At 48.1% G+C, this 24,381-nt stretch overlaps 1 protein-coding gene across 8 annotated transcripts in view; it reads right to left on the bottom strand.

The window, feature by feature from the left end:
• The window catches only part of GLT1D1 (glycosyltransferase 1 domain containing 1), a 170,455-nt gene that overhangs the window by 62,284 nt on the left and 83,790 nt on the right, over positions 1–24,381 (bottom strand). For 3 of the 8 annotated variants that reach the window (XM_082353264.1, XM_082353270.1, XM_082353265.1), the window contains 2 exons: positions 18,511–18,609; positions 676–2,670 (listed from right to left, as the gene is read on the bottom strand). In XM_082353264.1, the coding sequence (XP_082209390.1) occupies positions 2,509–2,670; positions 18,511–18,609 (261 nt within the window). In that variant the 3' untranslated portion in view covers positions 676–2,508. Of the gene's footprint in view, positions 1–675; positions 2,671–6,355; positions 6,563–18,510; positions 18,610–21,292; positions 21,452–24,381 lie in introns of those variants that run through there. The other 5 variants (XM_082353266.1, XM_082353267.1, XM_082353268.1 and 2 more) reach the window with 3 other exon arrangements.

Here is a 24,381-nt window from a genome sequence, read left to right as displayed (position 1 = left end):
GACACGGAAATGCAATGAACCCTTGAAGCCACAATGCCGGCTGAGAGTGCAAACGATTTCCACATCCCATCCGTAACTGATTGGTGAGACCAGCTAGCAGCACATTCTAGGTCTGCTGGCTGCACTGGGCCTCAGGCTGGACCGCCTGTTCCCATGTGCACGGAGAGCCTGCTTTTGGAAACCTGAAGATACCCGATAAACCTTTCAGATCAAAACGATGCTTTTGTATTTAACTTCGCTGTGAGAGTGTGGGAGAAGGGTGAGGAGGGTTCTTCCGGCAGAAGCTGTATGCCAGGCGTGAACAGTGCCTCTTTGCTAGGTAACACCATGCTATATTAAATGCATCTTCCCTCCACGTGTGAAGGTTATAGTATCTTAGTTCTATCTGGAAATGGATTGAGTCCTCCACACCTGTACATCAGCAAATTGGAAACTATACACAAAATGTTTAAACATAAAGTTAACTGAGTATGAAACTGAGAGCGTCTAGAACATTTATAGAAAAGCATTTTTTTTTTTTTACGTCTATACTTTGGTATTAAAATCGCAATTGCGTTTTAAAGCCCTCTTAATGAGATGCGCCAGCGTATCCTTCTTTTAACGTGCGGGGACTGCAGGGTGTGGAGGGTCTGTTTCTTGCAGAACAAGGCTCACGAAAGAAGCACACAGGGGCTCTTTCTCTAGAGCGGATGGTGACACTTTATTCATTTAAAAACAACACGCCCTTCCCCAAAGGGCATGCAGCACGTGTGAGTGTTTCCATAAAGACACGAATGAACGATGCTGAGGGTCACTGGAGCGAGGCACCTACCATGTCACGCAGCCAGGACGAGAGCGGAGCTTCCCGACGACCAGCATCTTATCAACAGCAGCATTGCTGGTTGGTACCCGGGACAACACGCGGCCTTTTCCTCGGCTGGCACCGCTGGCTCCAGACTCAGGTGGAGCTGTCCGCCTGGGGTTTGGGCTCCGCTTCTCCCTCCCTCTCTTCGCTATGGCCACGGGGGGGCCCCGACCCTAGTGACCCTCAGATGCCAAGAAAGGGGGGGTTGTGAGGGGTCTTGTTAGCAGGACAGCAAATCCTGGCTGCGAGGAGTATCTTCGGGTTGCAGGTAACTGCCTGTGGGGAGGGATCCTGTTCTGAGACTGAGGCGCGGAACGACACAGGAAGTGACACGGTACAGAGTTCATAAACGTGCTGTTCTTATCCCCAAGTCGTTAGAGTTTAAGATGTTCGGTCTGAGGTTTACTCTTTTAAAAACAAGATGTAGGTTTGGTCGTTTACAAAAATAGGACGGTTGGAAAGAAAAGAGTCCAAGATGTCGTGAAGTCTGAGGCAAAGATGACGCTGCTCCCTCCTCCCCACTCCAGGGCCTGCAGGCATTGGAACAAACACTAAGGAAATGCTTCTTCTGCCGGGCTTGGAGCCGGCTTCGTCTCCTTCTTCTGGACCCGGTCGTTTCCTCACCTCCCATGAGAAACGGAGCATTTCACCCCCAGTTGTTGTCATGGAACGTCCGTGAGAGAGCAGGGATTTCAGGATCCAACAGAGGCAAATACCGCCACCAAGGAAGACAAGCACAGGGTCTGGGGCATGCAGCACCGGCGCAGCCAGGATGTCCTTCCAGTGATGACGACACTTGGTTAAGCTCGCCCTGTGTTGGATAAGGTCAAGGGGACCCGAGTGCCGGTCCTGCGATGGGCTGGAGGCTGGTGACCAGATCGACACTCATCCTTGGGTCCCTGATGCTGGGTCCCTGATGCTGTATCCCTGATGCTGGGTCCCTGATGCTGAACCCAAGGAGCCAGGCTCCAGTATTTTCCAGGCCATGGGCGATATGGGCTTTGTTCCAACTGGTTTTCAACCCAAATTCAACCAGGAGGTGGGGGGAGCCTATGGGGGGAGCGGGGGTCTGCCTGCTTATTTAGAGCACTCCCCGCTCTTTCAGTTACATGACTGATTAGGTCAACTCATGCACGGCACTGTTTCCAGCGTTTAGAGAAGGAAACCTGCAGAGACTGGGGGCCCAGCCGCACATCCGTCGGGGCCCCAGACTGGCTTCGGGGTCTGTACCACGTTATAATCACTGCCAGTACCCCTCTCAGCCAACACGTCTGATTTTTGCTTTTGCTCTTTGAACAGACAGTGATGGGTCACAGGTCATCAGAAGACAGGGGAGAGGGGCCTACCCTTCCCTGTGATGGCTTACAAATAAGCCCCTACTGTCCCTAGAAGTCCTAAAGCAGCTAATCAAACTCCCTCCCTGATGCCCCTTAAAAACAGTTACCCTGCCCCAATTAGTACTGCATCTCCATGAGGACTGATCAGGAAACACATCTGGGCTGTTACCTGGAAGCACAGAGAGGTTCTGGATGAATCGTCTTAGGACAAATAAATCTACGGTTCCAGTGAACCCAGCTTGATTTGGATTGGATGGCCCTTCTGCCCAGAGCCCTGCCCCTGGGCGTCTGCCCAGGGCTGAGCATCTCACGGCACCAGGCACGCCCTTAGTCCTCACTGCTTCCCTCCAGCATCCTGACCAGGTGCCCATAGGTGTTTCTCTCCACCTGCCACGAATGATACATTCTCACATACTCCCTTCCGTTGGCCACGATTTGTTTTTCTAACGCCGGATCGCCCCCCAGTCTCTTTGCCAGCCGAACAAACTCCTGCAAAGAAGGAGGTGGAGGAGAAAGAGAGATAAGTAACTGGTGAAGGGGGGTTGCAAACGCATCCAAAAGCCCGTGTCTGCCTTTGCTCCTGGTCCCTCCTTTGCCCACCTACCGTATTCTGGAGAAAAGGGCCTTTCGGAAGGATGCGAGTTAGCGCAAACATTGGGACTAAGAAATTACACACACACACGTGCGAGGGTGAACAGCGTGGAAAAACACTGTCGTCATCGATTCTGCTTCCCCATCTTTCTTCCCTAGATCGCTCAAAGCTGCTGCTTCTCACGGTCACTGAGTCCTGACAGTAAATCTTAGATCCACAGTTTCTTCCCTCCTTTGTATCAGCTGAGATAGGAAGTCAGGTCTTACTCCAGAATCTGAGCTCCTGTATTCTAGACAACACTACCCCTGCCACGTTTGTTCTCCATTGTGTTCATCCTTTCATCTCTCCCGGGCACGGAGTGTCTTCAAATCGTGATACATCACCTGGTGCAGTGGAAAGGGCCAGGCTTCCACTGGTTCGGATCTGGGTTCAAATCCTTCTTCGACACATAACTTAGCTGTGTGGCTTTGGGGAAGCTAGTTAACCTCTCTGAGCCCCACAGTGATCATCTCCAAAGGGGCGGTGGGCATTGGATGGGTAAGCCCTGCCCTGCCCCAGACTCCACGTGTGAAGGAGGGGACAGGGGATTTAACCGGCCTCGATTTTCTACACTTTCCTTCTGTCGCTTCAGAGGGAGGAAGTGTGCTGTGCTCTGTGTTTATTGATGCTTGCAGACGCTGATGCAATGAAAAAATGGCCACTTTTTAATATCAAAGCCCTTCATAATTGGAAAGAACTAGAATTCTTTTGATTGCTAAAGAGTATTCAGAGAGGGGGAGGGGAACATGCATTATTTATTATATTTGCACATAAGTCAAAGCAGGGCTCACCAGCCAGGAGCCTGCATTTAAATTCACACCCTACCCTTCACGGGAGTGATGCTGGGTGCGTTTCGTAACCTCTCTGAGCCTCGGTTTCTTCATCTTTAAATTAGGAATAATTACAGTACCTGCTTTATAGCGTGTTGACAAGATTCAATGAGTTAATACAAAGAACTCAGGGCAGCGCCTAGCCCAGACTTAGCTATCATTATTATTGTGATTCCCCAACCCGTGTAAATTCCAATAAGGCAACAGTGCCTAAGATTAATACACAGCGCTTTGCCGTTTACAAGGAACGCCCACGTATTCTCAAAATTATTGTTAATTAACAGCTGGATGATTTTTATAGCTAGCAATATAAAGAGCAATATTTACGATAGAGTGGATTATATTTTTATGTAGTATATATACACTTTATGGTAAATTGGTGTTCTTTTTATAATAAAAATGTAACTTATTTATTCCCATCTCATAGGAGAACAACATTCTTATTAAAATTATTCGAGAGGCTTACAGCTTTGGTACATTATTTTATGATGCTGGTCATATCTTTGATTTATCTGATGCAGACACTTTGGCTAAAACCCAGCCCCCTGCTTATGATTTCTGTAGAATATGTGACCGTTTTATAACAGAATCCTGAATGAGAGTTTCTAGGAATAGGATGTGATAAAGCACACTTTTTTTTTTTCCTCTCTGCATGGAAGACTGAACAAAAAACACTGACTTAAACAAAGCAAGAGAGAGTTGGGTAAGGAGTGGGAAACATCTTGGCCGTTGGCATAAAACCCTGGCTGGAAAAATAAAAAAACAAACAAACAAAAAAACACAAAAAAACCCTGGCTGGGCGGCTGGAAGAAAAGAAAGAGAAGGAAAGAAAAATCTCACTCTTGAATCGTAAGAGTCACTCCCTGAGGCCCTGGGATTATTTTCTTCTGGGCTAAAACAGGTCCTCCGCGACAACTAAGGCAATAAATACTCTGAACACACGCGTGCGGACAATGAGAAAAGCCCGTTGACACAGACTGTCATTTGCTGTGTGCAAGATGGTGGCCGCAGTCCCCCATCCTTGCATGAACGTCTCTTTGAAATAGGGCTCACCCACTCCTCCAATAAAGGGGGAAGGAGGTCTGTTTCCCCATCTCCTGAATCTGGGCTGGCCCTGGAATTTGCTTTGACCAACAGAATAGGTCAGAAGTGATATAGTTTGACTTCCAAGCAAAGCTCCAAAAGGTCTAACAGCTCCCACTCTCGCCCTCTTGGAGCCTGAGGCCACCCCACAAAGGAGCCTGAGATAGCCTGCTGGAGGATGAATGACCACTTGGACCGAGATGCCCAGCAACCACCCGTACCAGCGACCAGACACTCATCCGATGGACCAAAGGACCATGCCATGAGAGCTGTAGCAAAACTTCCAGGAAACAAGTACAAATGCCAATTCATCATCATCCCAGCCAAAGCCCAAAAGGTTTTATATAACTGCCAGCTGCAGAACGCGCCAGAACACCCATCGTATCCGATCACCAAGCCTTGACGGGGGGAGGGGAGAATTCATCATTTATGTGATGTAATGATCTATTCTTGAAAATTACTCATGATAATAAGTTATGAGGCATTAAAGGGTACACACACTAAAACAAAAGAAAATAGAAACCAAGTATTGGGATTCCACATCTTAAGAGAGTTCAAAGACAGATGTAGGCACTGCTCTAGATCAGACTTGGAAACTCAAGTGTCCGCCGGCTCCCGGCGGGGAAGGCCTGCAGTGCCGAACCCCGGCTGCCTCAGTGAGTAGGGGCCTCCACTTGTTCCCACGTTTGCTGTTTTTCAAGAGAAGTCGAAATTCGGCATATTTATGTAAAAGCACTCCATGCTAAATACCAACAAGTAATTCAAAATTTTAAGTAAACAGCAAACTAAACAAAACATGTGTGCAGACCAGACCCAGCCCAGGACCACAGGTGTGCAAACACTGGCTTAGGTTATAGATTTCTAAAGTTAAAAAAAAAAAATCATGTAAAACACCATGGTTTGTTTTCATAATTATTCAATTAGCAGTTGACTGGTTTCAGAGTTTTCTTCCTTTCTGAGTAGTCCCTGCTGGTGGAGAAAACTCACTGAGAAATACGTCAGGCAGAGAGAGACAAATACTGTATGTTATCACTTATAGGTGGAATCAAAAAAATACAACAAAGGAATGAATATAACAAAACAGAAAGAGACTTACGGCTACAGAGACCAAAGCAGCGGTTACCAGCGGGGAGAGGGGAGGAGGGAGGGGCACGATAGGGGTATAAGTACAAACAGGTACAAACTATTACGTATAAAATAAATAAGTTACAAGGATATATTATACAGCACAGGAAATACAGCCAATATTTTACAGTAATTTTAAATAGAGTATAATGTATAAAAATATTGAATCACTATGCTGTACACCTGAGACTAATATAATATTGTAAATCAACTACATTTCAATTAAAAATTTTTTTCTCACTAAATCCTTTCGACCTGCCTTGTCGCCCTGAGGTACCAGCCAGATCCAGGGCGTGAGAAGCAGTGTCAGTTTTACAGGATGGATATTTAGACCCCTGTTGGGATCATTCTCATAACCGTGTCAGCTGAAAGCCACGGGGCAGGGGGGAGCCCCTCAACGAGAAACAAACGCCTCATGCAGAGAGAACACGGGAGCTGGCAGACTGAACACGGGATGGTTTGAAAGAGCATTGCATTCCGACCACCTTCTGTAAGGGATACGTACGTATTCTTCCAGGAGAAGCGAAAGTCAATTGCATAAAAACTCTGGATTTCAGGCTCCGAAGGCATGTTCAATTAGACAGCCCTGAAGCTGCTTCTCCAGATGCTTCGAATACGACAGCTCACTGATGGGAGATGTTGACAAGGAGGTTTCTGGAGACTGACAGATGTGCTGTCATTTCGATCGTGGATCGTGGTTTTCCTCGGAACCCTGGAGTTAATTAAGGTTTAGTCTGTGCCTCTGGTCCTCAGACTTCGCTTTAAGATTCTGACTGGGGGGCTTCCCTCGTGGCACAGTGGTTAAGAATCCGCCTGCCAACGCAGGGGACATGGGTTCGAGCCCTGGTCCGGGAAGATCCCACATGCTGCGGAGCAACTAAGCCCGTGCACCACAGCTACTGAGCCCATACACCACAACTACTGACACAGTGCTCTAGAGCCCGCGAGCCACAACTATTGAGCCCAAGTGCCACAACTACTGAAGCCTGACTACTGAAGCCCGCATGCCTAGAGCCTGTGCTCCACAACAAGAGAAGCCACCACAGTGAGAAGCCTGCACACCGCAACGAAGAGTAGCCCCCGCCCACTGCAACTAGAGAAAGCCCACACCCAGCAACAAAGACCCAACACAGCCATAAATAAATAAATAAATAAATAAATAAATAAATAAAATTAAAAAAAAAAAAAAAGATTCTGATTGGGTAGGTCAGGGGCGAGGTCCAGGAATGGTGTCTTAGTCTGTGTGAGCTGCTATAACAAAATACCACAGACAGGGGGTGGTTTATAAACAGCAGACAGTTCTGGACGTTGGAGGTCCAAGATCAAGGCGCTGGAAGATTCGGTGTCTGGTGAGGACCTGCTTCCTGGTTCAGAGATGGTCGTCTTTTCACTATAATCCCACATGGCAGAAGGAACGAGGGATCTTTGTGGGGTCCCTTATATTAGGGCTCTAATGCCATTCGTGAGGGCTCCACCTTCATGGCCTAATGGACTCTCGGAGGCCCCACTTCCTAATACCATCACAGGAGAGGTTCGAATTTCAACATGTGAATTTGGGGGTGAGTGCGTGGAGGCACAAACATTCAGTCCATAACACATGTGTATTTTCTAATAGTTCCCCTCCAGGAGATTCTGGAGAGTCAGACTATGAAAAACACTAGTCTAAGATGGACAACTGTGCCAACCCTATTTTACACAAGTTATTTGGCCACAGAATAGATTCATCTTGGACTTCCCTGGTGGCGCAGTGGTTAAGAATCCGCCTGCCAATGCCGGGGACACGGGTTCGAGCCCTGGTCCAGGAAGATCCCACATGCTGCGGAGCGGCTGGGCCCGTGAGCCACAACTACTGAGCCTGTGCTCTAGAGCGCGTAAGCCACAACTACTGAGCCCATAAGCCACAACTACTGAGCCCACCTGCCACAACTACTGAAGCCCGTGTGCCTAGAGCCCGTGCTCCAGAACAAGAGAAGCCACCGCAATGAGAAGCCCGGGCACCGTGACGAAGAGCAGCCCCTGCTCGCCACAACTAGAGAAAGCCTGCGCGCAGCAACGAAGACCCGATGCAGCCCAAAATAAATAAATAAATAAACTGATATATTAAAAAAAAGAAAGATTCATCTTATTGACAACTGTAAGTTGCGAGAATCACACTTCAAGATCCATCTAGAAGTGACATGCACGCATCTGTCTTGTTTTTCTTACACAAAACAGCATTCGCTGGTCTAGTGTTAAGCTTCATCCAAATGCCATCGTTCACAATGATGTATATGTACACGTGGCCACATAATAATTCCATTATCTGTTCTCTCGATGACTCCTGCCGTTGGGTAAAGTGGGGACCACTTGTAAGAACGTGCAAATAGCCTTGGAATTATTCAGCATAAACCTTCAGTCTATTTTTTTTTTGACCTCACCACACAGCTTGTGGGATTTTAGTTCCCTGACCAGGGAATCGAACCCAGGCCCCTGACAGTGACAGCATGGAGTCCTAACCATTGGACCATCAGGGAATTGCCAGTCTTTTTTTTTTTTAATTGAAGTATAGTTGATTTACAATGTTGTGTTAGTTTCAGGTGTACAGCAAAGTGATTCAGATATATATATCCTTTTTCATATTCTTTTCCATTGTGGTTTATTTCAAGATATTGAATACAGTTTCCTGTGTTATACAGCAAGACCTTGTTGTTTATCTATTTTGTATATAGTGGTGTGTATCTGTTAATCCCAAACTCCTAATTTATGCGCCACCTTCCCCTCTGGTAACCATAAGTTTGTTCTCTATGTCTGTGAGTCTGTTTCTGTTTTGTAAGTAAGTTCCTTTGTGTCATATTTTAGATGCCACATATAAGTGACATCATATGACATTTGTCTTTCTCTGTCTGACTTCACTTAGTATGATCATCTCTAGGTCCATCCAGGTTGCTGCAAATGGCATTATTTCATTCTTTTTTATGGCTGAGTAATATTCCATTGTATATATGTACCACATCTTCTTTATCCATTCATCTGTCGATGGACATTTAGGTTGTTTCCATGTCTTGGCTATGGTAAATAGTGCTGCTATGAGCATTGGGGTGCATGTATCTTTTCAAATTATCGTTTTCTCTGGATATATGCCCAGGAGTAGGATTGCTGGATCATATGGCAACTCTATTTTCAGTTTTTCAAGGAACCTCCATACTGTTCTCCACGGTCAGCCTATCGTTTAAACTTGCAGCAGCGATACCTGAGTTTGGGGAGGGCTGCTTGTTCACATGACAACGTGATGGTTAGAGAGAGGGGCTGACTTTAAAACGAATATCAACAACAGCTGTGAGAATCTTGGGCAGATGTTGGAACAGAAGCCAACCTGGGTAGGTTTAGAAGCAATTTCCCGGTAGATCATCCCCATCTACACCACCCGCCCGATGCAGAGCCGGAGAAGGTGGCAGGGGCTCGGGCCCCTGACCATGACCCGTGGCCGTTGAATGGCGGCAGCTGGGAGTCTGATCTGGCTCTTTCCCACCCGTCCCTTCCAAGACTGGCGGCTGCAGAGTCTGGCTATGCGTCCTGTTCACTCACACTGCAAGCTCAGGCCCTTTAATAGGACAATTCCTGAGCTCGCATCTAACAAGCCAGCTCACAGCCAGGTCCCAAACCCAGCGATGCCCAGGAGTGATGGGGCAGAGCCCTGGAGGCTCCGGCCTGTGATCTAGACCACTGTTCTCGGGTGGCCCGTGAGAGGTAGCAGTAGTGAACGACCGTGGACCACTTGGTGAGAAAGCGAACCACCTTTCAGTTCTCTTCTGTGCCTGGCTGAGTCAAGCAGAAAGCCTCGGTGAGGTGCCAACCTGTTCTCTACCTTCTCAACGGTGACACCTGGTCTCTGGCCAAGAGCCTCCCGCGGGGGCCAGAACTGGTCAGAATTTATAACAACAGTCAACAGTTATCAAGAGCTTATACCCAGGTAACAACCAGCCATGTTTCAGAATCCAGGATTTGGGGTTTTTAATAAAATGGTCTACGTGCCCTTTTAGTAACATATGCCCTCCAGGGGTCTAACACAGCGCCCCATAAACAACACACCAGAACTTGCAAATCACACTTAAGAATCGTCCCACCAAGCAGGATAAACAAAGCCACGAATAACTTCACATCAGCTCAGATATGAGTTTGCTGCCAACTGAGTTTTGGCACCCAACTTACTAAAAATAAAACTGGTTTTCAAGTGCTCTCTGGATTTTGGAATTGCAGAAAAGGAACGAGGACTCTGTGCTATGACTATGACTCTTTTCACAGAGACAGAAACGGGGGCACAGAGAGGTCCAGGAACCTGCCCAAGGTAACACAGCAGTAAGTGGCAGAAATGGGAATTAAGCTCAGACAGTGCAGCCCAGAGTCGAGGTCCTTTTCCACCAGGCCTGGCTGCTTCACGGGAGGATGGAGCAAACCCACAAAGCTACCGCACAGATCCATGAGATTTGGGAACTACTGATTAAACTAAAAGCAAGGATAGTGAATATTCTCTGCGTTTCCCACTCTCTTGCTTCCCAGATTCCAACCAGAGCGTCATTTCAATACACGAGCTGGCAGAAAATTGCCCATGCTCCCCTGGCTGGTTCGGAGGCAGGGAAGAGGAGGGTGTCAGGAAGGAAAGGGAAGGAAGTGAGGAAAAGCTTGGAAGAGAAGAGGTGGACCCGGGAGATGGCTCTGGTGGGCACGCTGCCAGCGGCAGAAAGTCAGAGGGAAAGAGCAAAACCCAGAAGAAATGTGCGACGAAATTTGCAATTAAGTCATCCCGGTCGTACTCGGGGGAGATGGCATGAACAGGACACCAGCTGGCAGTGTCACCCAAGGAATGCTGACTTCAGCGAGGCCATGGAAAGAACCATCCAAGGAGGGACACCTTGGAGTCCGGGCAGAGTTCAGAGGCCGAGGCTGTCACGTGCTACTTTGCAAAGAAAACAGGAAAAGAAAGCAGTTCAACTACACCTGGGTGGCATGCGGTGTAGCTTCACATCAAAGTAAAATAACCAAAGGTGTTTGGTTATTTTCCAAGAAAGATCATCCCTTTAATGCCCTGGGGTAAGTACCTCTTCCGATAGTTACGGAGCACCCATTTGTGCCAGGACCACCACGAGGGGCCACGTGAATAAGCCAGCATGACCACCACCCCGGGGGGCATTCATTCATTCGGGCGGAGAGGTCACGTACGATAAAAGCAAGGGCGCGTGTATGAACTGCGCAGAGGGTTACGAAGGAAAAACATGGGGTGGGGGGGGGATGGAGAAGATGGGGGAGGGAGACTGGGGGCCACCAAAGCCTCTCAAGAAAGAGACAGTGAAGCCGAGGGGGAAGGAGGCTCCTGTTGGCCCGGCTGCGGGAAGAAGCAGGGGTGGGCAGGGAGCAGAGGAAGAGAGGCGCGGAGCCCCGGAAGCTGAGCCGGGAGGTGCCTTTTCTCCGCGGCCACAGGAAGTCACAGAGGGGTTTTGCACCGGGGACGGATGGGACGGCATCTGCATTTTATAAAGGTCCCTTTGGCTGCTAGGAGGAGATGCACGGGATGGAGCAGAGAAAGCTCTTCTAACCGTCCAGGCAAGACCCAGTAGTGCCTTGGAATGGGGGGAGGGTGTAAGGGTCTGGATACAGCAGTGTTCTGGGGGCAGAGCCCCTGAGAGGCGGAGACAGATGGAAGCAGCACGTAGCTACAGAGCCCAGGACGGTGGTGCGGGGCTGCTCGTGTGCGCACACCGCCGCACTGGCCGGGAGGCCGCGGGGAGGGGGCCAGAGCCGGCTGCCGGGGCCCCGCGCCTTCTCCTACTGCGTCACCCTGGCAGCTGCAGCCCCCGAGGATCCTGCACGGCCCACTCACCTGAATTCTGCAAGTGCCAAGAAGTCACCATCATCTCCTTACTCTGAATTTCAGGATCAACTGCAGACGCACCTACAGGGCTGATTCCTGGAGCAGGCTGGGCACCGCATTTGCTGTCCTGACATCTCGTCACCAGAAGAGTCCACCAGGTCCCCGGGAAGAGGGACAAACTCACAGGGTGATGGGCAGGGCATCGGCCAGCAGCGCTGGGGCCGAGGGTCCCTTTGGTGTGGTCAGGCTGGGCCAGGCAGGCCGCTCTCCTAATCGCGAGCCCCCAAACTACAATTAGCTGGTTTTCTAAATATCAAATTCTATTTCATGCCGCATAGATTGCAAAACACAGTTATTCCTCTTAAAGCATGTGGAAGGGGTATTTTTTTACACGTGAACACATGTTTTGCATCGTGGCGATTATGGATGGTCAGAGCCTTGAAACTGAATATATTTAATAAAGTAGCTAAAAATTCTCACTTTCAAAAAAGAAAGCCCCCAAACCGCAAGGTGTTTGTTCACACTCAGAGCGGGTGTGCACAGCCGGCGGGTCTGAGAGTCGCACACGTAGCCTGTGAGACCCGGGCGGCCGGCAGAGGTCAGGCCGGAAGGTCAGGTCCGAGATGCAGCCTCCTGGCCCGTAAAGGCGGGTGGAGAGTCCACAAGCAGAAGAGAAACTGTCCTCCCGTCCTCCTATTTTAAGAGACTGTCAGACTTTGCCTGCCGGCCGGGAGTGCAAAAACCTGGACCAGAGCCGGGAAGGGCCCTGTGCTCCATCCCTCACTGGCTCCCGGCCTGGCCTTTCCTGAGCGGCGAGCCTCACCTGGTGCCTCCATCCTCGTCCTCCTCACCTGGCCAAGCCCGGCTCTGCGCAGCACCACTCAGCGCTGGGCCCACCCGAAGCGTCCCTCTCCCCCCACCACCTCCAGCCCTCTGGGTCATTCTGACCCCAGGGACCAGCCACAGGCAGAGAAGCGAAGCGGGACTGGGCCTTAGAAAGAGGTCCATTCTCCCCAAGAAGTCGGAGACAACATGGTGAGCAGAATCCTTTTAGAGGACGGCCCCATGGAAAAGTGTCCCCTCTCTGCCCAGGCAACAGAGGAGGGGAGGGAGGGAGAAAGAGAGAGATGGTGAGGGAGACAGAGACAGAGACACAGAGAGAGACACAGATAGAGGGCGAGAGAAAGAAATAGAGGGAAAGACAGAAACAGACGGAGATAAAGAAAGAAGGAAAGACGGAGATGGGAGAAAGAGAGACACAGAGAGGAGGAGAGACAGGCACAGAAAACTGGGCGAGAGCCAGAGACACAGGCAGAGACAGAGACAGAGAAAAAAGGAGAGAGAGACACAAAGACAGAGAGAGGGAGAGTCAGAGAGGGAGAGACAGAGACAAAGGGAGAGACAGAGACATACAGAGATAGAGGGAAAAACAGGGACAGAGAAAGAAGGAGAGAGAGACACAAAGACAGAGAGAGGGAGAGTCAGAGAGGGAGAGACAGAGACAAAGGTAGAGACAGAGACATACAGAGATAGAGGGAAAAACAGAGACAGAGAAAGAAGGAGAGAGAGACACAAAGACAGAGAGAGGGAGAGTCAGAGAGGGAGAGACAGAGACAGAGGTAGAGACAGAGACATACAGAGATAGAGGGAAAAACAGAGACAGAGAAAGAAGGAGAGAGAGACACAAAGACAGAGAGAGGGAGAGTCAGAGAGGGAGAGACAGAGACAAAGGTAGAGACAGAGACATACAGAGATAGAGGGAAAAACAGACAGAGACACAGGGAGAGACAGCCACACGAGGAATCGTGCAAACGCTCTCAGGGGTGGCCGAGCAGCCATCAGGCTGAGACTTCGAGCCCCAGCCCCGTCATGTCCCGCTGAGCTTCGACGGTAAATGCCTCACCCTCTCTGGGATCATCACGGTAACACCTGCGTGCGGTTCCCGTGAGGATTAGTAAGAGAGCCGGGCAGGGTCCCTACAGGGGTGCCCGGCACACAGAGGAGGCCTGGCTGGGACCACCTGCCCCGTCGCTCCCTCTCCTGGGAGCAGTGCCGCCCAGCACCCGCTCCGAGCTCTGGAAGTGGGGCCAGTGTGTCCGGGAACGGCATTGTTAATTATTCACCTGAATGGACTTAAACTGAAATTTTAACACTGGCGCTTGATTCAGGTATTACAAAGCTTTACAAGTCTACGTGCAACAACCTGGACACGAGAATCTACTTTTTCAGCTGCAAATGGTACGGAGTCTCAACGCAAACCAAGTTATTTCGATACAAGTTTAATCTCCAGACTGAGATGAGCTGGTGGGTAAACTACACGCAGGATTTCAGAGCCTCCAAAAAAAAAGAATGTAAAGATCTCATTAAAAGTTGTTTATATTGCACTGAAACCAACGGTCAGTTCTATGGGCAGGTGGGATGGGGAAAAGAATTGTTTATATCGATTACAGGTTGAGATGATGCAAGTTTGGAGAGATGAAGCTAAATAAAATATATTATTGATATGAATTTCGTCTGTTTCTTTTTATTTTCTTTCAACGTGGCTATTAGAAAACTGTGACTCCCCTACGTGGCTGGACGCACCCCTGATCCCTAACAAATACCAGCTCTGCATCTGATCCCAGCTCTTCAAGCAGACGGTCCTTACCTGCAGCATTTGGTTCAGGTTCATGGCCGTCACCCCAGCATAATTATCAATAACACCCCTTTCACTCTCAAAGGTACCTGGTTTTTCACAATGAACAATATGGTCACCCTGTGGACAAATCCAGGCAAAAAAAAATGCTGGACTGACTTCCATTTTAGTTCACGCAGAGTTTGCCCAGAGTTTCCTTTGGGCTTAAATGGAAATCCAACGAACACTGGACAAGCCTGCATCTGTGCTTTTACATTTCAGAGGGACTGGTTGGGGGCTTACACATCACAGTTGTATTTAACATCTAAGAACTCTAAATGTTTGGTTAAAAAGTTAAAAATTGTTTTAAGTAAAAAATAAAAAGAAGAAAGAGAGAAATGATATTTTGCATGATGCTGGCCAGATTTCACAAGGAGAACGTCTTGCTGTACTGAGCTTAATTCCACTGCTTAAACCTAAGAGCTCAGCAGACTGTACAGCTCCCGAGCGGCAGCCAACAACTTCACCCAGCGGTGCACCGTGAATATGATGAACTCTGCGTCCACGCAGCTTTCCTCTGAGCCCAGGGACGGGACTCCACCCCACATGCTTTCTGCTATTCCCCAAAGACGGGCATCGTTACCTGCATCTTACGGATCAAGACGAGCACAGGAAGAAGAAACGTGCCCAGGATCACTCAGACTTCGAGGGGGAAAACTCAAGACCCAAGCACAGCTCTGCCCAAACAAAAGTTTGGAGGCTGATGTGTCTCCCACATGCCTTGCTTCTTCCAAACAGTAAACTGTTGATTGACCATCAAAAGTCAAAGATTTAGGGCTTCCCTGGTGGCGCAGTGGTTGAGAGTCTGCCTGCCAATGCAAGGGACACGGGTTCAAGCCCTGGTCTGGGAGGATCCCACATGCCGCGGAGCAACTAGGCCCGTGAGCCACAACTACTGAGCCTGCACGTCTGGAGCCTGTGCTCCGCAATAAGAGAGGCCGCAACAGTGAGAGGCCCGCGCACTGCGATGAAGAGTGGCCCCCGCTTGCCGCAACTAGAGAAAGCCCTTGCACAGAAACGAAGACCCAACACAGACAAAAATAAAATTAATTAATTAATTAAAAAAAAAAAGAACACTGGCTTCCTGAGGTTGAAGTTATTAAATAAAGTAAAAAAAAAAAAAAAAAAAAAAGTCAAAGATTTAAAATGAAATAGTCCTAATAAAAGTGTAAATCCATGCTGATGGCAAAGAACAGACACCGGAACATAACACACACGCGATAAATGTTAGCTGTCACCATCATCATTATTCCGAAAGTTATGATTTTCTTTATAGTTGCCTAAAAAACAAACAGAACCTCCCAGCGAGATTAGTTTGGGCCACACTTCGAAAGTCTGTCCTTGAGAGAGAAAATGGATTCACAGTTTCTATTAAACGTCAAATGGATTTTAATTTCGAAGCTATAAAATGTAGCCATAAAATAGCTCAGTTCTTTTCTTCTTAAAAAGAATGGGATTGTCGCGGTAACCAAAAAAAAAAAAAAAAAAAAAAAAATCAATGTTTAGTAGGTTTGGAAAGCTTCACTTAAATTAAGGTTTTCCGGGGCTGAGGTGTATAAAAATAGAGATTATTTTGTTCCTACCACAGCTGAATACTTTTAATCATCATTTTGTTGAAACTCCGAAGGATTTTTCTGCATTCGATATGTCCGTCTGTCTGTCTGTATCTATGCATCTATCTACATTAACTTTGTGAGGCTGACACCCTGGCATGGAAGTCCCTTCTTAATAAGTGAAATGGAGCTTTGAATACTTATTTCAATACACACTTGGAATAAACCTTGCAAACACTGGCAACAAACCAGTGGCTGATTCCGTCCGCGCTCCTGAGCCCAGATGACCGTAACCAAGGCCACTGACTTATGGAAAACGCATGTCTGCTCTGAAGCGACAGCTCCCACTCCGTGCTAGGTCGAGTCTGATCGTGACTATAAAACAAAGTCACGTGTGACATCCGCGTCGAGCACACTTTCCAAAACGTGTTAAAAAAACGCAGCCTCCCCCCAGATGAAACCCAGAGCGTTCTGTTCTTTTTTAACATCCTTTGTAAAAGTAACACTGAAGCGCTGGAAACAGAATAAGCCCACGCCTTAACTGTGTGAGTGCTGCGGAACTGCGTCTGATAACTCACAGGAAGCCGGTAACCGGCAGAAATAACTTGGACGTGTCAGAGACAGGACAGTTATTTGCAAATATTGAAAACAATGCCTTACAAGGAACGCGAAATGAAGTCAGGATAGCCAAACTGCTCTCGTTCTAGCACTGGACCCGATACAGCCATTTATAAGTGATGGCTGTTCAGACACTCACTGATAAAATTTAGTGCTCTGAAATTGAGCTATATAATAAATAGACATTGGGTTTGGGGAGATGAAAATAAAATCTCTTTGCCCACGGGGAGACAATATTCTGCGACCTCCAGCTTGGCTGGCGTTGACGTTGAGAGATGCAGGACGTGGTAAAAAGCCATATGCCTTTGTCTGGAGGATCAGCAGGGAACTGCTACACACTCTTCATGTGCTGGTATTGTTTTAGCTTTTAGGGGTCGCTATTCAAAGGAGAGGCATTCGTGTTAGATGTGCCTCTTGTTAGATAATCACTGATAAGCCCCGGGCCTGCCCTTTGCGCTTTCAGTTGTTTCCCAGGTGAGCGGCTGCATCCACACAGCACCTGGTGATGCCCGACTCCCTGCAATCCCGCCCCTCCCCCAGGGAAGCTGGCTTCCATCTTGTTCGTGTGACTGTGATAAGAGGGCAGTGAAACTAGGTGACGCATAATTATACTACGGGGAAGGGGGAGCGATCTGGGATTAAATATCTGCGGTAGGAAAGCTGAAAAACGGAATTTTCAAATATCAGAGTTGACCCGAGCTTTTAAGTATAAATCCCTTTATTTCTGCATATAACATGTGCCTTCATAAAGATGATAGTGAGTAGAACCTAATTTCTAAATCCAAAGACTTGAAGAGCAAAGGATGGGCCTAAGATTCTTTTTTTGCTGCCACCGAACACGAGCCGTAGGCAGCAGCAATGGGCTCTCCTTTTGGTCATAACGGGGACCCAGAGCCCTGACCGCGTGCCGTGCCCATGGCTCAGCCCTGTATATCAACCCCTTCAGCCCACATCACACCTCTAAGAGCAAGAGTCTTCATTAGCTCTTGTAATTGTACGGCGGACAAGACGGAGCTTGGAGACTCAGGCTACACGCCCTGCACAGGGTCCAAAGGGCTTCAAGTGTAGGCACATCCTTGGAACCTCAGACTTTGTGACCGGCACCCCTTCACACATGTCCTGGGAGGTCCTGGCACACAGGTGTGCCCCAGATGACACTGGGTCCACCAGCTGTGCCCACTGTCAGCTGCATTCACCTTTATTTTAATTTCAGATACACATGTATCAGATACACACATGTATAAACACAACTACGCTGCCTCTTCCGTACACTGCTTTGAAGGATTGCAAGGGATCAGCTATATGGCAGTCTTCTGAACACCAGGAGATGTCCTGGAAGTGTTGGATGGTATCTGAAGCGTGACTGCTTCAGAAACCAGAAGTCTGTTTGGGAGTTTGGGGTTAGCACATGCAAACTATCGGGTTGGCCAAAAAGTAACATCTTACAGAAAAACCTGAACGAACTTTTTGGCCAGCCCAATACTATCTGTAGGACGGATAAACAAACAAGTTCTACTGTATTCAGTATCCTGTGATAAACCATCATGGGAAAGAATATGAAAAAATACGTATAAAATGTATAACTGTCACTGTGCTGTGTAGCAGAAATTAACACAATACTGTAAATTAACTATACTTCAATAAAATAGATGAAAAAAAAAAAAAAGAAACCAGAAACCCAAGCATGTAAGAGGGGAAGGGACTGGCTCAAGGTCACGGTGATCATCACCAGCGGCCTCAGAAACAGAACTCAAGTCTCGGGTTTCTTGAAAGTCCCTAGGTTTCTTTTAGGGACACGTCCAGGCAGCTGCCCATGTGACCACAGTGACACTGCTCCACACACTCTTCTACTGATTATAGAGGGAACGCCAAGAGCTAATCACAAAGACGCAGATCACAGACTCTTGATCACCGCACACAAACAAAAGCTACTCAGACCAGGTGAACATGGGGAAGTTGCTCTCCTTTACCTGAGGGTCGGAAAACAGCAATCCTGTAACTTCGTGCTTCACCACTGCCGCGTTCCCAGGGATGTTCCTTGCCAACACAGGGACCTCCAAATCCATCGCCTAAAAGGACGAAAAGAACAAAGGAGAGGTGGGCGATCATGTAAGAGCTTCTGTGGCCAGATGAGCCAGTCTGTGGGAGAATAACGTCTTAGCTTAACTGGACCTCTGGCACCGCACAAAAAGTACCCCAAAAGCTTTGCCGAAAATGATTTCCCAATCCAAACCCCAGATTTTCCAACTACGTACTGAATCTTAATGACTGACTGTATTTGCGAGTCTTGGGAAACTACATATTGTAATGGTCTGTCTGACATCGTTACCGCGATGTCACAAAGAAACCCTCTCTCTCCAAATGTTCAGTGGACACTTCTTCGGCGGCAGCGTGGAGTATACGTTTTTAACTACCGTCGTTACTTTCCCCGATGAGTAATTTTCTTCCAGCGCCAGCCACACGAATGCCACCAGGGCCGCACACGTCCCTTTGGCACGCGCACAACAGTGAAGAGAAGCGCGATTTATCATTCCGATTATCCACTTCGCAGCCTTTCCGGTCCCAAAGGGCTGGGATCAGCCAGGCTGGGGCACCCCATAGTCTGGCACAACCTGGCATCGAGGCCTCAAAAAGATGCCCAGAAGTGCAGAATGCAGTGTTGGCCTCACCTGCCCGGTGGGGGGCACTTAGAAACAGACGGGATTAGGCCAGCCCTTCCCAGCTCCATTTCAGCTCTCTACATTGACTCTCCCATGGTGACTTTCACAGGGGCCAACCCAGCTTTCATGTGACCGGTGCCTTTCAGCAGGTGAGAGGGACATCCCTTCACACCTTGGTGTCCAGAGGCAGCCCTGAGGGGATGCTATCCGCAAACCAATTATTCTGGCTCTTACTGTACACAAGGATGTTTTAGGCACTCCAATTCGGCAGGCGGTGTCTAATTTCACGTAATAAACAATTTGGTCACAACGGGGTGACATTCGGTTTTCAGAAAGGTAAAGTTCCCCAATCTCAGCCGCTTAGTATATTACCATGGGAAGCTCTGACACCAAGGACTTCACGTGGCACAAACGCCACCAACGCCCAAGTGCCCAGAGCCATGTGTGACACATAGTTAAGAGCTCAGCCAATGCTTGCGGATCAAATGTTCCAGAAGCATCTGAACGTAAATTAATTATACGTCGATGGTTCACACTGTGATCGTCTTCTTGTCAGCAGCTTTCTTGGTGAGCGCACCTGGTCTTCCGGTTCTGTGTCGCCTGTATCTTCCCAGTACACGTTGGGTTTGAGATCCAGGCCCTGGATGAGGTCGGAGGAGAGAGGACAGCCCTCCTTTCTGCCCCCCCGAGACGATGCTGTTCCCACCATCGGGGAAGGCGGTGGAGCTGGCCGGCTGCTCGGACTGGAGCCCTCCTGTTCGTCCCCCGCTGCACAGCCCCCTCCCCAGCACCGCGACAGCCTCTCCTGGCGGCCTTTCATGGTCACAGAAAGTCTCCGAGTCGTGATATTCCGCTCTTATCGTGCAGGGTAAAAATTGGGACCTTCCACTGTCACTACATTCAGGAAACTACAAACAAGGAAACTCAGCAGCACAGGCAAAAAGTGACCCAAACGGCCGCATCTCAACATTAGGGTCCCAGGTGCTTTATGAACCCACTGGTTGGACCTTGGGTTCTGACATACCGTGGGTGCAGTCTGGTATTTTGGAGAAGGGCACAAGCCAGGACTTGTGAGACCTTGGTCTTGCCCTGGTGGAGGCTTTGCCCTCGACTAACACAGCGGGTCTCAAATTCATTGCTCATCAGTCATTCTGGGGAAACGGAGTCGAAGTTCGACACCCGGTACCGGACCTCTTCCTGGGCTCCAGTTTTATCATTTGGGAACGAGAGGCTAAACTTTCCAGAGTAAATGAAAATTTCAGATGTCATTCTGCACAAATACCACTTAGGTGGTTGATGGCTTAAGCTGACATTGACCATGTAAGTTACAGGGTGGTAATATAGTCACGGTGAGTGAGACGACATGATGTCTGATGGCTCCTCTCCCTGCTTGTCACCCTGTTCAGGTCATTAGCGCATCCAACTGGCATGACCCACTGTGATTCCATTTCCAGGCATCTGTCAAGGGACTGCAGAATCTTCCACATAGATGAGACCTTCCAGGCCGTCTCATCTCACCCCACCGTCTCATTTTAGAGGGGAGGCGCGCTAGAGGCTGATCACACATGTCAGGGCACACGGCTAGCTCTGTTCTCATCGTTCTCTGTCCCAGGTGGGCCCTGGAGCATCTTCCAATCCAAATGGTACATTTATCCACTGATGTCGTTAAGCACCGGTGTATTTTGGAGAAACTGTGGCAGACACAGATTGAGAGGAGATTCTATAAATACAGATATGAAGATGTAAATGTAGATCTATAAAACTGACCATCAGAGAATCTCAGAACCGGCCGAACCTGAGGGAGGACAGAGTTTATATCCCTGTTTCAGCAAAAAAAAAAAGATCCCATCATCCCTCCCGTAGTACAGACTTACTTGTATATCAACCAGTGCACACCAAGCACCCAACACACAAGTAAGGCCGTGGGCCAGTGAGATCACCCATTCCTTGTCCCTCATTCAACAAATAATCATCAACCTGCAAAGGGCAAGACACAGGAGGTTTGGGTGATGAGACCAGTTGATTAAAGGCGAGTCAAAGAGGTGATACCGTATAGTAATTTAGCTTTGCTCAATCCAATGAATATTTATTGATTATTGATGGTACAAAGCTAGACTTTGGGGGAGGGTTCAAGGTTGCAGAGGACATGCTTCTTGCCTTCAAGGAAAACTGCAGTTCAGCAGAAAGGATGAAATTCAATCTGGAAATGTTGCCATTTGCAATGACATGGATGAACTTGGAGGGCATGATGCTAAGTGAAATAAGTCAGAAAGAGAAAGACAAATACTGTGTGATATCACTTACATGTGGAATCCACCCCCCCCCCCAAAAAACAAACAAAAAAGAAGCAGACTCACAGATACAGGGAACAAACTAGTGGTTACCAGTGGGGAGAGGGAAGGGGGAGGGGAAAGATAGGGGGAGGGGGTTAAGAGGTACAAACTACTACATATAAAATAAATAAGCTACTAGGATATATTGTACAGCACAGGGCATATAGCCAATATTTTATAATAACTCTTAATGTAGTATAACCTTTAAAAATTGTGAATCACTATGGTAAACATCTGAAACTTATAAGGTACATCAACTATTCCTCAAAAAGAAAGAGAGAAATACAATCTTGAGTCTTGAAGTTGTGAGTTGGATGGAGGAAGATGATACTTAAATGTACTCTGAAAGCTGTATATTCAGAGAAAACTAATTTCAAAGTCCCCTCTTAAAAATAAATTGTCTTTAAGAAAGGAGACATCTTGATAAACAGCAAGGATTTACCGTATAGCACAGGGAACTATATTCAATATCTTGTAATAACGTATAATAGAAAAGAATCAGAAAAAAAGAATATAGATACATAGATAGACATATGTATAACTGAATCACTTTGCTGTACACCTAAAACTAACAAAATATTGTAAATCATCTATACTCCAATAAAAGAAAAAAGAAAAACAAAGAAAGGAGGCATCTTAAGAATAAGTAAGCACGTGGAAATGCTATTTTCATAGAGCCAAGACATGGCATTAAGGAATCAGATGGTTGATTCACAAGTCACTTTCTTCAGGTGTGAAGTCACCTCTTTAAAAACAAACTGTGTCTGCAAGAAAGGCAAAGTCCCAGAATACAGCAGTGCTGTGAAGCTGGTCCTGATGAGAACCGGGCCTGGCAATGTCTTGGGCAAGACGGTGTTTGGAGATGGGCGAGCTCGCCCTCTGAACCCCTTCTGGTCGTGACAGTGGAGGGAAAGGGGGAGTGGAAGGGGTCGGGCTTGGAGCAGAGAGTCGCTCAAACCTGGAATCTGGGGCCCCATTTTGGGACAAAAAAGAGGAAACATCAGAGCTGAAGGGGCACCTAACAGCCGGTCGAGTTTGCAGTCACTGAATTTCTCTTGCCCCCCGATGAGCTCTTCAACCTTCCAGCAGGGAGGTGGAAGCTTCCTATTTGACCTTTTTAAAAAGCTTTGTCGCTGGTGCACCGTCTTCAGCGGGGCTAACAGAGGTTTCCAGAGACATGGCCCCCAGTCTACACGCAGAAGAGCCTTTGGAAGCACGGCCGCCAGGGCTCCGCATCAGCACAGCCAAGAGGGCTTTTGCAGGGCGCCGTCACGCATACCGATGGTTTTTTAAGCTTCAGAGGGAATTCTGATGCACACCCGAGGTTGAAACCTCTGGGGTCCAGATTTCCTTGCAGAGAGGTCTGCGTGCATTTCAGTGGCCTTAACTGGGCATACGTCCAGCACCATGATCACTGCTTGTCACGTGGGGATGCGGCCGGTCCGAGGGCTCCATTGATGTGCACGCACAATGCGTTTGGATCTGACACCACGGAGTTTAGAGCGTTTCTCGACGGGGACGCCAGTGGCATCTTGGGGACAGACCTTTGATGCAAAGACCATCCTGCACGTTGAAAACTACTTTGCCTGTCTGCACTCCCTCCCCTCCAAACTAAATGCCAGTAGCAGCCTCCTAGTTGTGACAACTCCAAAAGTCCTCCCGTTTTACAAGTGGGAAGGGCGCAGCTCTGCCCCACACACTTTTGAAATTAGCCAAAATGACACAGGGTCACAGTTATCCTTGAAAAGCCCTGAAATGAATCTTTCATCACTAGGTCCTGGGCCTGGAAGCTAAGAGCCCAAGAATTACCTTCTTACTGCTCTTTGCTTTAGAAGATGCCTTCCTCTCCTCTGGGCAGTGAAAACTTTGACCTGGAGGTTGAGGGGTGGGTGTGTGTGCGCTCCAGGGCAGGGAGGAGAGCCCAGGGAGGAAGAGTGGGATAAGCAAATAACTTTCTGGGACTTCCCCGGCGGTCCAGTGGTCAGGACTCCGCGCTTCCACTGCAGGGGGCCCAGGTTCGATCCCTGGTCGGGAACTAAGATCCCGCATGTCACATGGCCAAAACAAAACAAAAATTAATGATAATAATAATTTTTTGTATTCTTCTAATTCTGTGTAGAGTTCAACTCCATAATAAGCCCAAACTTGAAACAACAGATTCTTTGTAGGGGCGTCTACTCTACTCCCCGGGCACCCAGATAACGCTTGGTTTTTGGAGTTTATCAGCAAAAGAAGTGTGTCATAGCAAATGGATTTTCACATGCTGCCATGACAAAACAAAGCTAATTCTGAAAGGTCAAAGGATCCCTTCCTTCAAAAGTGATACGCACTTGGGGCTCCCCTGGTGGTGCAGTGGTTGAGAATCCGCCTGCCAATGCAGGGGACACGGGTTCGAGCCCTGGTCTGGGAAGATCCCACATGCCGCGGAGCAACTAAGCCCGTGTGCCACAACTACTGAGCCTGCGCGTCTGGAGCCTGTGCTCCGCAACGAGAGGCTGCGATAGTGAGAGGCCCGCGCACCGTGATGAAGAGTAGTCCCCGCTTGCCGCAACTAGAGAAAGCCCTCGCACAGAAACGAAGACCCAACACAGCCAAAAAAATAAACAAATAAATAAAGTGAAATTCTTTAAAAAAAAATTAAAAAAAAAAAAAGTGATACGCACTTATTCTGTGATTAACCACTTTGGTTCTTTGAATTGATTCTAATGAAATCCACCCTCCAGGACTCCTCTAAAATCAGTTTCATTCAAAACCCTCAGCCCAAAGGTTATTTTGGAATTTTCAAAAGGAACACAGTGTCGACATTTGAAGGCAGACAGAATTGCTAACAGCTGCCTTTCCTTTGAAG

This window comes from Balaenoptera borealis, assembly GCF_965194805.1.
Source record: "Balaenoptera borealis genome assembly, chromosome: 14".
Classification (NCBI taxonomy): Eukaryota; Metazoa; Chordata; class Mammalia; order Artiodactyla; family Balaenopteridae; genus Balaenoptera; species Balaenoptera borealis.
This window is presented reverse-complemented; position numbering and strand designations above follow the sequence as displayed.